Source organism: Panulirus ornatus, chromosome 32, assembly GCF_036320965.1.
Source record: "Panulirus ornatus isolate Po-2019 chromosome 32, ASM3632096v1, whole genome shotgun sequence".
NCBI lineage: Eukaryota > Metazoa > Arthropoda > Malacostraca > Decapoda > Palinuridae > Panulirus > Panulirus ornatus.
In genome coordinates this window covers 19859536-19874025 of record NC_092255.1, presented here as the reverse complement: position 1 = coordinate 19874025, position 14490 = coordinate 19859536, and the positions used below count along the sequence as shown (strand labels likewise).

At 52.5% G+C, this 14490-nt stretch overlaps 1 protein-coding gene across 1 annotated transcript in view; it reads right to left on the bottom strand.

The window, feature by feature from the left end:
* Positions 1–14490, bottom strand: part of LOC139759127 (dual specificity protein phosphatase 10-like) — a 45830-nt gene that overhangs the window by 28190 nt on the left and 3150 nt on the right. Inside the window, exon 2 of the mRNA XM_071681111.1 lies at positions 13863–14435. Coding sequence (XP_071537212.1) covers positions 13863–14418 — 556 coding nt within the window. The 5' untranslated portion in view covers positions 14419–14435. The remainder of the gene's footprint in view (positions 1–13862; positions 14436–14490) is intronic.

Below are 14490 nucleotides of genomic sequence, written 5' to 3'. Positions count from 1 at the left end.
CTTAGGCATCATACCCAGTTGTCGTACCGTCTCTCGCTGCGGTGGAATAAAATCCCTTACACGTCCCCCTTCAGTAAGCTAACAACAAATTAGATGTGATAACAAGAATCGCATCGCACCAGCAGCCGCCTCTCGTCAGGTATGGTGAAGAAAGAAAGGAAGAAAAAGAAGTGTGAAACTGTACTCGGCTCTCGTAACGTTAGTGACGTCATCGGCACCCAGTGGCACTGATCAATATGCCTGGCATTCACTCACTCACTGGCCTCAGCTTACCAGGCAGCAGCACAATTTTCTCCTTTAGTAAGTTTCTGTGAGTTACGTTATTTACACGGCGCGCGCGCGCGCGCACACACACACACACACACACACACACACACACACACACACACACACACACACACACACACACACACACTGACCGTTGACATAAGACGCTTCTGCGTCGTGTACATAGCTGCGTCTTTGTACTTGTTAAATTTTTTACCTTGTCTTCAGACGACACACAGATACTTAGAAATGTTAATAAACTGATATTTAATAATAGTTCATGTTGTCAGTCAGCAAAACTAGAGGGTACACATGTGAAGACTTTCTTCACCCGTTGAAGAGGAAGCCAGACAAAAAGGTAGGCATGTCTCCACACATTCCTCCAGTGATGAGGCTAGGCTTCTCCGACCTCCACTTGACAACATGCCACTCCTACCATAGCCAGAAGGCCTTACTTCATAATACTCAAAGGGGGAGGACAAAATATGCTTAAATTAATATTATATATATATATATATATATATATATATATATATATATATATATATATATATATATATATATATATATATAAAGCTTAGATTCATATTATTTTTAAATTTCCAAAATGCATTCTCTGATGCCTATGGCAAAGATGTACGAAGCGATGGCCGTACGGGAGGCAAGATCGTGATGGGCTATCGACCAACCAGGTACAACGGTCACACACGCCCAGCTCCGGTAGTGAATGAAGGAGGTTGTGGGTTGGGGAAGGAAGGAAGGAGGAGGGGAGCGGGTGGAGGTGTGCGGCACAGGTGGTGGGTGGTGGGGTCAGGCTGTGAAATATACATGGGAGAATCTATTAGGTTGCATGATTCATTCCCGACGAGGTTGTGTTAGCTGTGTTCATCGATTGCCGGGGGGGGGCGGCGGCGGCGGTGGCGGGCGGCCCCAGACATCAGCCGCAGGTTCATTCATCTCGGTGGCTGCCACAATTTAAGAAAGCCCCCTGCAATGGCGCATGTGAAAATGCTCGCTCTCCCGCCCTCCTCCACACGCTGACTCTCAGTCATAATACCATTTTATATTTCTATACCTCCCTCTCTTCTGCTCCTTCCTTAATACATAATCTGTCCTCGGCTCCTTACCTTCACGGCCGACAACAGCACGTCCCCCCTCCGCCGCCTCTACCACCATGGAATCCTGTCTTACACGGCCGCTACTGTCTCTTCCCCCCCACCAACTCCTCTCTCTCCTCAACCCCCCCAAAGCTCCCGTCTGCCGATACACTTGGCACTGTTTATTTACGACCGGTCGTCACGAGCTTTCGCCTCGGTTTCAGAATTAGTCGTGGCGTGCTGGCTGGCGTGCCGGCACTGACTCACCCGCGCACCTCCATACTGCACTAGTTTATTGTTATGGACTGCGTGGCTCTCACCGCCGGACTTATTCTGGGCTGCCACGCCACCGTTATAGTTCGTCGACTGAAAGGCAAGAGACGCGCACAGGAGTATCGCTCACTTCACCGTCATTTTTTTTTTTTTTTTTAATGTCGTGGTGGAGAAGCTGTGGGTACGTGTAATTATCTGATGGACATGAAATCCGCAAGAGGTCCCTTGTTGTTCCAGGCACCTCTGGTCCACGGCACATGCGAGGCGTCAGCCCTGAGGCATCTATGGCCACGGGGATTTAAGTCAGCTGTTGCTCATACGCCGGGCGGGGGGGCTATTTCGGGCTCGTGGCCTCGGAGATACCAGCGTGGGTTGTGTTGCCAGGCTTATCATGCAGGGCTGTGGCTGGCCCAGGCAGGGGTGGGAAGGTCCGCCTCCACCCTGAGAGGTGACACCCAGGGAGGAGGGGAGGAGTGTGATGGGGGGGTGTCGAGAGATGACACACGAGGTGAGGAGTGTATCTAGTTAACCAACGTCAGCATCCCATGTCTGCATATATCTTCGTATGTGACTCTATGTTTGTTTCAAGTAACCCACACCCGGGTAGTTTACAGAGGCGCTGGACTCGACCACCCTTATCCTCCGGAGAAGCCACACCCCACTAATACTGGCCTGCGACGTCCCCGTGTCCTGAGAGACACGAGTTGAGAAACATGAGCCACATGGTAAGAAGTTGTGGGGGCCTGACGCAGTGGTTGAGATATGCAGGGCTTGAGGGAGGGAGGGAGGGTGGTTGGTTGGCTAGGAGCTCCCGGTCCCCTCCCCCGCCCTACACGAAATGATCCACCTCCACCTCCTACCAACTCCTCCTCCCATACATACCTGCACCCACACCCAACCCAGCCTCTCTCAGAGTGTTATATTTAACCTGACCTTGGGGCTGAATGGCCTGGCCTTTGACCTGACCCTTAATTAAGGGTTAACGGTCGTGCTCAAGGGGGGTTAAGAATGTTGCGTAGGAGCTTCTGGAGCACCGTTGGAAATGTCCAGGCGCTAGATAAGATCATTAGACTATTTGAAAACGTGAACAGACGAATGAATAAGGTTTGAATGGGGCGGGTTTATGTGGCCAAGTGACTCAGATGAGCGCTGGTCTCCCACATACAATGGTCGGGGCTGTGACCCACTTTACTCATCTCCGGCTGTTTACTCACTGCACGCTGCCACCTCTGCAAAACAGTAGCCTTTTTATGACTTATCTCTCTGGGTTGGACCACTTAAGGCAGCATCGTACTCGTAGATTTGCGTCAGTTGGAAGCTAATACATTTATGGTCGACGCGGGTTTGGTTGCGACGCCACACGGGGGGACCTGTCACTCAAATATCCACAAACATCCACGTCTATCCATTTCCTTCGGACGAGGCACTTCCCGCGCCCACTCCTATATAGATATCTCATCCAAATGTGGTTAGCTGAGGAAGCCTTTTATTGCTGATATCAATGATGAAAGATGCCATTTACACACTAGCGCTATGCAGGAAGGCATTCCATTTAACATTATATATATATATATATATATATATATATATATATATATATGAAAAGTACAAGAATACCTGGTAAAATATTTCAATAGCATGACCTTCATCTGTAATGATATTCTTAACATGAAGTCAACACCCACACGCACGCACGCCACGTCGTCGCTGGGGATTTTCTTCATTTCTCTCTATTTTCGTAGGAATGAATAACACGAGCCGCTATATAGCCTCTTCCCTCGGGCCAGCCAGCCAGTCAGCCGGTGGGTGGGTAGGTGGGCGGGTGGGTCGGTCATTCATTCGGTAAGCCGTCGTCCCTGGCGCGGGGACCTTCAGCCCTCCCCATCTCTCCTACCCCCACACACACACACACCCTCCTCCCCCCTCTCATCTCTCACCTGGCGTTACTGGTGGTGGTGGTGGTGGTATGAGTCATAGACGTGGCTTACAATGTGTGCATTGTTGTGACTTTTACTCTGGTGCATTCTACCCGTTTCCTGCTTGGCTGGCGAATGCTGCCACGCTCCTCAAACGTTAAAACTGTGCACGGCAGGTTTAAGCCAGTCCGTCGTAAGCTGAGAAGGGGGAGATGATCTGTGTGCCATTAGGCAGCGCTACAGAGCTGAAGTATGAGAGTAAGGAGGGAACAGGAGACGAGCTGAGCGAACGAGAGCTAGAGACAGCATGAGCAGCCGCCAATAGTAGGACGCACGCACGCACGCACGCTAGCACCACCAGGCAACACATTTCTTGCCAAATAATTCATATTTAATTTAGGAAGACGTGCATAATCTAATCATGTTATAAAATTTGTATGAGAAATGACGGAGGGAATATGAGTGCTAGCGAGGAATGTGTGGTGGTGGTGGTGGTGTTGCCCTGGTGGTGGTGGCGGCAGTGGTGGTGGAGGTGAGTCATTCGGCCTCACACTGCCGTCACATTCTTACACCCGCCACAACTTATTCAATACCAGCTTGTGTACGGTTTATTCTCGTCCACTACTGGAGGAATCACGGAGCCAATAATAACGTGTTCAGTGCCAGTATCTGTCGCAGGTAAATTGTGTGGAAAAAAAAGCCGCTGTAATTATTTGTGGCAGCGAGCGCCGGCAGCCGAGGTTGGGTGTATGGGAATGCTGTGTGACCACGAACACAGAACAGCCCCGCGCACACCCGCAACATCTAACTTCACCCTAAATGCTTTCTCGCCCCAGTACACAAGCATTAGTAGACTCCAGTACTTCCTGAAGAGAAGTGCATCATTAATTTAATTATGTTCCAGGTACGAAGAGTTGGGGGATTATTCATCAAGTTAATGTAGTCCACAGTTGTGTTTTTTCCACGTAGACAAATAAGATTAGGGCAACGCAAGGAATAATTGCAGCCCAGTGCTTAGCATGACTCATACTGTTTCATGTACGCATAAATGTGATTCGTATATATACACCCAGGCCCGGGGGGGGGGTTTGCTAACGACCTTTAGCACTTCCTCCTTCTTTTTAAATCTCACACGAACAAGGAAATGGCGGTAACGAACTTTCCAACCAGTAGGGTCGACCGTGTAAGGAGAACAGGTGAGAATTCCAACCTTAGCTCCCCCTCCCCACCAGTACCCAGACACTGTGCCCACCCTGCTACACGCCGGCTACACACACACACACACACACACACACACACTTTGCCATTTACAATCCTAAGGTCCTCACAGTATTTGATTTTAATACGAAGGGACGAGGTGTTCACACCACGTCTTCTTTATGATACTAGTCTACTTACCTTGACAAGAGACACTCTTCATGACGCCGAAACTTATATTGTGAGCCTACAATGCTGAACTCTCGGGATCGGTAACATGAGCGAGATTTCAGCCTAGTTTTACTACCTCACAAATGAATGAAATTAATGTCCACATTCCGCAGTCCTCCTCCATGGCTAGACGCGCACTGCCAAGATATCTGTCGCAGTTGTCGTAAGAATGAGAGAGAGAAAAAAAAGACAACAACTAGGGTGTGCAAGCATGCAGCGTGAGTCACGACAAGCTGGTGAAAAGGTGGAGCTATTTTTGCTTGGTGCCTCCGTCACGGAATCTAGCGTGCGTGTCACCTTTTTACAAGGCGTTGGCGTTCGATGGCAATTTTTTTTTCTCTCTGTCTCTCTCCATGTCTTCCTCCTCTCTGGTGGGTCAAGGGAGAGGGGGCGTTTATTTCGGTTACTGCCACTGGTCGATAAGCTGGCTGTAACGAAGTTTCTTTTCGTCTTTATGGCTTTACGTGTTTATTTGAAAAAAAAGAAAAAACAAGTCCCCTCTTTTGATCGGGTCGTACGGAAAAATACGTCGTCTTCTGAGAGTTATATTGATCAGATAAGGCTATTTACAGCAGTAGCAGGAAGTCCACCATCTCAAGTCGTCACTTTTCAGACATACAAGAAAAGAAAAATTGGCCGCCAGACTTATCACGCCAGACACGAAGGAGAAATAAATGTCCACCTCTGACACACGCACGTCTGCTGGCAACCAGCCTAGCGAGAGGCGGGTGGAGGAACCACCCTGTGGCCGGTTTAGTCGTACTAAAGGAAACTGTAAATCACATGGAAGTTATTACTCCTCTAATCTTTCCCTAGATGTTGGTCTGCTTCATATGGAGACTCCTTGCGTGACTCCCAACTCACGCACACACACACACACACACTAGGAAACGGGGGTGGCCATTCGCCACCGGGTAAATCGGTTGGCCAGGTATATAGATCCATCGTAGCAGAAGCCGTGACCGACGACGCCGCCCTGAACGCTGGCTGGAACACGACGCCGCCTCAGTACTGCCGGGGCCACTTCCGCCTCTTATTACGCCTCCCCCCCCCACACATCCCACTCCCCCCCCCCCGCTACATGTTCAAGGTGTTTCTCATCCCCAGCTCTCGAGCTCTTCCTCCTCTTTAACATCTGTGTATTCGTCCCTCGTCATTAAGATACCAGAGAAAGCTCGCATTGACAGTAATTCATGCGGGAGAAATTTCGGTGGGGACTCGGTTGGGGTTTTAACGTATAAAAAATATACTAACGCGTATCCCGCGCGGGAGCAGAATTTCCACCGAATACTGTCATTGTGTTCCGTACAGTGTTGCGTGAATGTAAATAAAACTGGGCGGAGCCCTTTCCATTCAAGTTCGATACAAACATTTTTTAAGATATTACCGGAACATGAATAACGAGACATCTGTCTCGCAATTGCAACAGACAAGAGTTTAACAAAGACCTTTGTACACCCACGGGACACATCTACTTTCGTGTAACAATTAAAAGTAATGAATGAGAGAGTACGGTCTATACAAATGCAGTGTTGACGATGAATAACAATGGCTATATTTGTTGCGAGGAGGGTGGGGGTGTGGGGAGGTGTGTAGGTAGGATAGGGTTGGGGAGGAGGATGTGGGGGGGTCGATGGCGGGCCGTTACTGTTGTGGGTCCCGCAGTGGCGGCTGCTGGCCCGACATTGCTCCACAAACATGCTGATGGCCTTAATGTTGCAGCGCAGGAGGAGGAGGAGGAGGGTATGCGGGGGGTTGGGTGCCGGGGGCCGCCGCGCCTCTCCCCCTCACTTGTAAATGGTCACTTTACACGCTCCTGAGACTAACCAGCGGAACCAACCCAGCGGCTACTGTGTATGGCAGCTTGGGCGGCGGGGGTTAGAGTTTTAACATCACGAGCTGGAGCTGCTGCTACAGCTGGCTAGGTCGGGTGAGCCAGAGGCTTTTATAAAAGCGGAGACGAGAGGAGGGGGTCGGTCCGGCCTCCCTGAGTCTACAAGACGGTGTTATGGTGGATGATTCACACCAGTCAGTCAGTTGTGGTGGCCAGCACCGAACGGTGGGTGGTGGGTGGGTGACCAACTGTGCTCTCTCTCTCTCTCTCTCTCTCTCTCTCTCTCTCTCTCTCTCTCTCTCTCTCTCTCTCGGGATCTCCTTCCTCTGCCTGCCTATCTTCAACAAGTCGAGTCGTGGACCCTAACTATATGACTCAGTTTGACGACGCTCGTGTCACTGCTGCTGCTACAACGCACATATCCCCTCCCCTCCTCATCTCTCTCTCCCGTCTGTACTTTCTGTGCATAAAGTGTCAGACGACACTCGCAGCGTTCAGCGACTCATTGTAGCTCGACTTATTATATAGCGCAGACGAGATGGGGCGCCAGAGACGCCGGGTCGTTGCTACTGGTAAAAAAAAAGAAAGAAAAAAAAAATGAATTCGCCTCACGAGTGAACCTTCTTCACCACGACGATGTGACGGATTGGCCTCTTGGTAAGTGTCAGGTCAAGGGTTACGCCAACGACTACAATTTCAAATAGAAAATGGGGAGTACCGAAGTCCTCCCTAAAAGTAGCCAAGTTCAATTTTTTGTTCTCTCTCTTTCTGGAGGTAATCGACTCTTAACTTCCGTGAGTTGCTTCTCTCAGCATTGTTCCTATCAGTTTGTTTACCTCTCTCTCTCTCTCTCTCTCTCTCTCTCTCTCTCTCTCTCTCTCTCTCTCTCTCTCTCTCTCTCAGCTGCAGATAAAAAGACTTCCTTTCTCGGTGGCTATTCTTCTATAACTGTCGCTGGTCAACTCACGGCCGTGTTACTGATGGCCGAGAACAAGTCTGATACATCACGCCAGGGCTCGAGGCGCGCACTGCAGACGGCGCTGTACATCATGTACATCTCTCAGAAGTGTCACTGCCAAGGGGGGGTGGCATGACGTTTATGGCCGACCTCCATCGACAGGGACGCCCATCCCGGCTGAGGAGGAGGAGGAGGAGGAGAAACCAGGCTCTTGGACATGATATTTTCCATCGCGATCCACAGCGAGGGATGCTCGTAGCTAGGTCTTCCTCGCCCCGCCGGGAGACGGGAATCAGGCGTGATACAGCCTGAGCGAGGGATGCCATTCTGGTAAGTCTTGGTGTGGTGGTGGCTGGAGGAGGGCTGATGACGGAGGAGGCACCGGGAAGCACCAAGTCTTATCCGAGCTAACCTCGTACTCTCCTACAGCAGCAGACATGTCGACCAGGGGGGGACAGCACCCGATACATATCAATGAATTACCACTGTGTCTTGAAACCCTTGAGCACGACGGCGCAAGAATCCCTTGTGAGGGAAGGGATGTTGGCATGACCTTAAGGGTCAGGTCATGGCGCGCGGGCCGTCAAAGGGCTGTACCATCATTGCCTAACGGGGTTACTTTCCCTGATCTCCGCACAATGGCTTTGCCCTGCATGATGCGCCGGGCAGATTTCCATGGGGGGGCAAACACTTGCAAAATCAGTCTCCCTCCTCCTCCTCCGCCCCGCCTCGCCCGCCGTGGAAGGTAAATATAAGGAAGGTTGAAGATTATCACTCGTCACATGGGTAGATCATGGTCTCGCCGATGTGTGTTTAACCTTTTTGGTTCCCCCAAGGGTCTCTCTCTCTCTCTCTCTCTCTCTCTCTCTCTCTCTCTCTCTCTCTCTCTCTCTCTCTCTCTGTGTCCAAGAGAAGCCATCATGACGGCTGGAGTAGGGCAGAAGGGGGCCGTCATGTGCAGGCAAGAGAGATATACAGTCTGGGTCTGGAGGAATGCAGTCGAGGATGGTGTGTGCGGGGAGGGGTTGGCTGGGTGGTCCTCACGACACCCACCACCACCACTGGGCTGACCTTTACCCACGCCAAGCCAAGCCACGCCACGCCACGCCACTCAACGCCGTGCAGGTTTCCCGCGCCTGTAATGTAGCCTTTCGCCGCCGCTGCTCCATCAGTCGGGTCTATCTGGGCGAGGTGAGCCGTCAGGTCGTCTCTTCCCTCCACAAAGGAACGGTGGTGATGTCATCGGCGGCAGCGGAGAAAGAAAACGATGACTGGGTTCCCGAAGAACTTCCTCCGAGAGCAAAGATATAGGTGGGACTCGAACCCACGAAAGATGATTTTCTTTTAAGACTAACGCGTTGACCTACAGAGGAGGACCTATGAGGTTGACGATGTCTGAACCTGTTAAAAGAGTCTGGTTTCATACGTGATAAATGGCATAATTTTTTTTTCCGAGGGGGTTGGGGGGGTCGCTAAATAGGCTTTGGACGGATGTGGGTAGAGTTAATGGTTCTCTCAAGTCACCATGACGGATTGAACGACACACACACACACACACACACACACACACACACTATAATGAGACGAGCACGTCATGATGCAGGGGGGGCGGGGGGACCACTGCTTTTGTAATGGTCATCCTGCAAGTCATGACAGTGGCCACCCAGAAGACGCCTATTCATTGTCTTCGTATCACCTGCCACATGCCAGCTAGTGGCAAGGGCCTCGCCACTAGCTGGCCATTCCCTCGATCTCTGCCACCGACCACCAGCCATTTATCATGGCCTCTAGTAACTTGACTAACGCGCCGTGAGGGAGTGGTTGAGCCTCGTCTATACTAACCACAGCCAGGGGGCGTGTTTCAGGTCTCACGAAGGAACCGGGCAGGTGTGTTTGTGTCGGGGGGTTTGAGATAGGAGGAGGCCAGACAGGCTACCCAGCTTTCCCCTTGATCCCCGCCTTCGTCATCGGCATAAAAGGCGGAGGTGTGGCGGTGAAGGAGGAGGAGGAGGAGGAGGAGGAGGAGGAGGAGCCTCGCCATTGCCACGGGCCGCACGTGGGGTAGAAAAAAAAATATTACCCCATTGTTCTCGTGTTAGATTCCTTCGAGGCAGCGACAAGGTCGACTCTGTACTCCAGTGCCTTCCCCCCGGTGGCTCAGAACACGGCCGAGGTGTGTCGCAGGACCCACGTGGTGCTCTCAGCAGCTGCTTAGGTCGGAGGACAGTCGATCGTGGATGACATGGGTTTCTGAAGCGTGAGCGCGTCCGCCTCGCATAACCCAAATGGTAAAGTGTGGCGTGCCTCCTGCTGAGCCTGATGCAGGAGGGAGGAAGGGAGGGGCGGCAGCAGTGATGTGTGGTACTGTGAAGGTGAAGCTACAGGCAGACAGGCAAGCAAGCAAGCAGGCAGGCAGGCGAGCAGGCGGACCGTCAGGGGTTGAGGAACGGTATGTTGCAAGACTGACTCAGTCCGGAGAGGGTCACGGGTGAGCACCTCGCCTACTGCCCAGGGCACCGCCGCCGCCGCCGCTCATCATCACCGCTCCTTTCTCTCGTATTGTTCCCACTGCTCAACGCACTGTACTCGCGAACCACCCCCCAACACTGTCTACCATCCGGACATATTGTCCAGGAACACTGTCACTGACGCTGTCCTAAGTCACAGTGCGACATAAGTGCAACTGACGACGTACTTCAAGTACAACTGAAATACTGAGGTGCATTACTGTATTTCTCCGCGGGTGCTTTTATATTCTCCTGTATTATATACCGGATGGATTAATGAAACTAATCCTACCAACGCCAGGGGTAACTGAACTGTTATGTAACTGGCGAGGGAGACTGTCACGGGAGAAGTGTGTGTGTGTGTGTGTGTGTGTGTGTGTGTGTGTGTGTGTGTGTGTGTGTGTGCGTGTGTGTGTAAGCACCCGAGAAAATCATTGTAGTGAACGGGGGTAGCCAAGCGTGTCCCTACTGGGCAGAGGGAACCCGGGTGGTCACGGAACTGGCTCTCCTGACGGTGGTGGCGCAGGGCCCTCCTCTCCTCCTCCTTACCTACCCAGCAGGTGCTCGCCGCCCCACACATAGGGTGGTCATTACTCACCCACCTTTGTAAACAGTAAGGTGGGGTGAGGGCGGAGATTACTCACCTACCCACCCCTTACCCCCCTCAGGTCGGTGAGATCACGAACCCAGAACCCGTGGAGGGGGAGGGCCGAGGCTGGGGCCTGGAGACTTCTCCCGCATAGTGTGTGGCAGCCATCCTGAGTGGCAGGAGGGACCTCCTCAAGCCGTCCGTGAGTGACGGGACTTACTCACGCCCTGCTGCAGGATGTAAGCTGACGTAATACGTGACTCTGAGAAACTAAGGGATGACATTAATAGATTCCTCCACCGGACAACACAACACAGTTCTTTTCGGCGAGGATCAGTTCGAGCTCCTCCGGTATGTGGAGAATGAAGAAAATAAAGGATCGTGCAGGTTGCCAGACGGTCCCAAGCACCGACTTATGACGCAGAGTGTGAAAGACCAGGGAGTAATAGTGCCTCACGAAATTACCCTCCGTGAGCAAAACAACAGCTGGCTCTTCCAACAACAAAAAAAAAAGATGGTGAGGATGGATCATGGACCATGGGAGGGACCTGGAAGCCAGCCTTTAAAGTGTCCACAAGGGTAATAATGTTTTGACTTGTGGACGACCCTCCTCCTCCCCCACCTCCACCTAAGAATAACAAAGCAGGCAGGCGGCAAGTCTCGTTGGCATGCGAGCCTCTGCCACGGAATGAGCACTCGTGTCATCTTTAAAACTAACTCCGTGTGGCCATTACCTCTGGCTGGGTCTCCCTCCTTACTGGGAGGCAGATCACAATGTCCAGCAACCGTGTGCCTCCCAGACGCTCAGGATGTCTAACTACTGGGTTAGTTTACTGATATGGTTAACCATATTGTCAAGTTTTTAGACGCGTCCTAAAAAAAAAAAAGAATTTCCACCTCAGGAGCAGAGATGGTCTCCCGTCAACAGCACTGGGGTTTATTTACGCCCGGAGCTATCATCACTCGCCCTCCCCTCTCAACCATGCCCAGGTCAATCATCCCACCAGCCATTATCCCGCGGGTCATGATCCCTCGGGTCATTACCCAAGTCGTGAGTTACAACGGAGCCTCGGCTGCCGTTAACATGGGCAACGGGGGGGGGTCGTCGCCCAACTGGCCCATTCAACTTCACATGTGTGGAGGAAGAAACCTCCGCCGGTGCGGCTTGCGAAGTGCAGGGAGCGACTGAACCCCAGCGGTGCTGTGGGAAACCTGGGTATAGGGAGGAGAGGGATACAACTTAAGTCTAAGGGAGCGTCAGGGAATATTTCCGCCACTTTGTGTGTGTGTGTGTGTGTGTGTGTGTGTGTGTGTGTGTGTTTTCCCTCTCCCTCCCCAGGTGCTCAGCGGCACCATGAGACCGGGGCCGGGGAGACCCTGTCGTGTGATCAGGCCGACCCTATACTTCGTTATGGGAAGTATGCGAGTGTGGGCGGAGCGGACGGGAAGCCTTGTAAACAAATGCGTCACCCGGGGGGGCGGCCGACGCCGGGTCCTCCCTCCTCCACCATCAATAAATCAATGTCTCCTGACATATCTTAACTTCACAATAATTCACGATACTTAAATCGGGCTCGGTAGACTCTCATTTGGTGTCGTGGTGAAGTGATGGCATGTGGAGGGTGGTGTGTGTGTGTGTGTGTGTGTGTGTGTGTGTGTGTGTGTGTGTGTGTTCGCGGTGGCCGCGAGGTGTGCCGGCAGCGTAGGGCACCGCCAGACTACCTATCACCTTTAACGTTTTGGGTTCAGCTGGTGTGTCCCCTTGAGGACTGTTAGATGTGGGAGGGGGGTGGTGGCGGAGTCCTCAAGTGAGGGGCCTCCACGACCGACCGACCCCCCCAACCCCTGCTACCGGCTGTTATCCCTCCCTCCCAAAGCCGGCCCCCCACTCTACCCCTCTCCGGGCCATCTCCCCCCCCCTACAAGGCCAGCTTGGTGAGGCTTCCTGATGGCTGCCCCTCCACCATCACCTTAACGGTCTCCTCCTCCTCCTCCAACGTCTCAAGCAGTGGCTCTCAAGATAACCCCCGCGGCGTCAGAACCTCCTGATACTCTCCCCCTACCTGTCCTCACCGACCGAGGGAGGGAGAGTGTGTGTGTGTGGCGGCGGGAGAGGAGGAAGAGTGAGGGGAGACCAGTCAAGGTGTGGACGAGGAAGATGGTGAGGGGGAGTGGGGAGGGCCGGGTCCCATCCAGCCAGGCAAGGTCACCACCGTCGGAGCTCGCAGCTTCCTGCTCAGAGCAGCACCTCGCGCTCCACTTCCTCTATACCCACCTCACTCATCCCACCGCTAGGCTCGAGATGCCCTCAGTTATGTAACACCTCTTGACACACACACACACACACACACACACACACACACACACACCAAGGAACATGATTACATACAGTGTACTGGCTACTGCTGACAGTAATTACAACCAATGACGACAACTTAAACTACTGTGGTTGTCTGGTGTTATTACACACACACACACACACACACACACACAGTCCAGTAAGGATGTTTATTTGCTTGCTGATACGTGCACTGAGGTAGAGCAACACTGCCTCCAGAAGACTGGTGTATTGCAGACACCAGAGCCTTCCTGTCTCCCTCTGTGATTCCCCAACAAAAATAAACTGGAGGAACACTGGCCATGACTGTGTGTGTGGATGATGTAAGGAAGGGAAAGTGCTGGGAGGTGGCGGGTCTGGCCCCTGGGAAGGTATAAGCGTTAAGAGAGAGTGCGAGGGAGGGAGGCGTACGTGTGGAGACATTTGTTATGGCTGGCCCGTCTACCGTCTAGTTCACACACACACACACTCACCAGAGTCTGGCTCGTGATTGTTCGTCTGCTGGTAAACAATTCTGCACTTAACAGTAATTGTTTCATGGACTCCCATCATCACAGTCACCTGCTGAACTACACTAAGCTGACACCATAAACACTACACTAGCTACGGGCGTACACACAGTACATGTATGAACTAAAGCGGAGGAGGTACTCACCCTTGAGGAGGAGGGGTTCTCTGTTGTCCTCGAGCAGCGCCGTGAGGACGAGGTAGACTGGGTGGTTGTGTGGTAGGGCCTCCAGGTCGGTGCTGGAGTCGTCGTACACAATAATCTCTTTATAGCACCTTTTTTTCAGGAGGTCGCGACCAGAAGGCGACGCGGCCAAGTCCACCACGGACGCCCGTCGCAGCTGCAGCCGCTTGCGATTGAAGCGGTCCGAACAGTTGAGGTTGATTGCGCTTCGTATGTGCCTCATGTTGTAGCTGATGAAAGTTCTGAGGTCAAGCAGCAGGAAATTTCTGGGTTTTGTTTTGGTGAGTTTGCGTGCGACGTCCGCTGGCTGAAGTGCGCGGGCGCGCCTGAGGAGGATGGAGCGCTGGATGGTGGCGCTGTCGCCGCACGGAGAGGCCGGCATGCTCACCACCTGCGGGGCCATCAGCTGCGGTAGAGACACTGGGCACCTGGCGCTCGCTGCTGCACTCGCCTCCCCTGGCTCACTCAGCGACCGGTTCAACGCCAGGCGAAGCCCCTCCCGACGACCTTCACTCAGCATCTTGACCACTCACCACCCTGCAATATAACAGCCGTCACTTCCCTATACACTTGACTGTAAACACACACACAC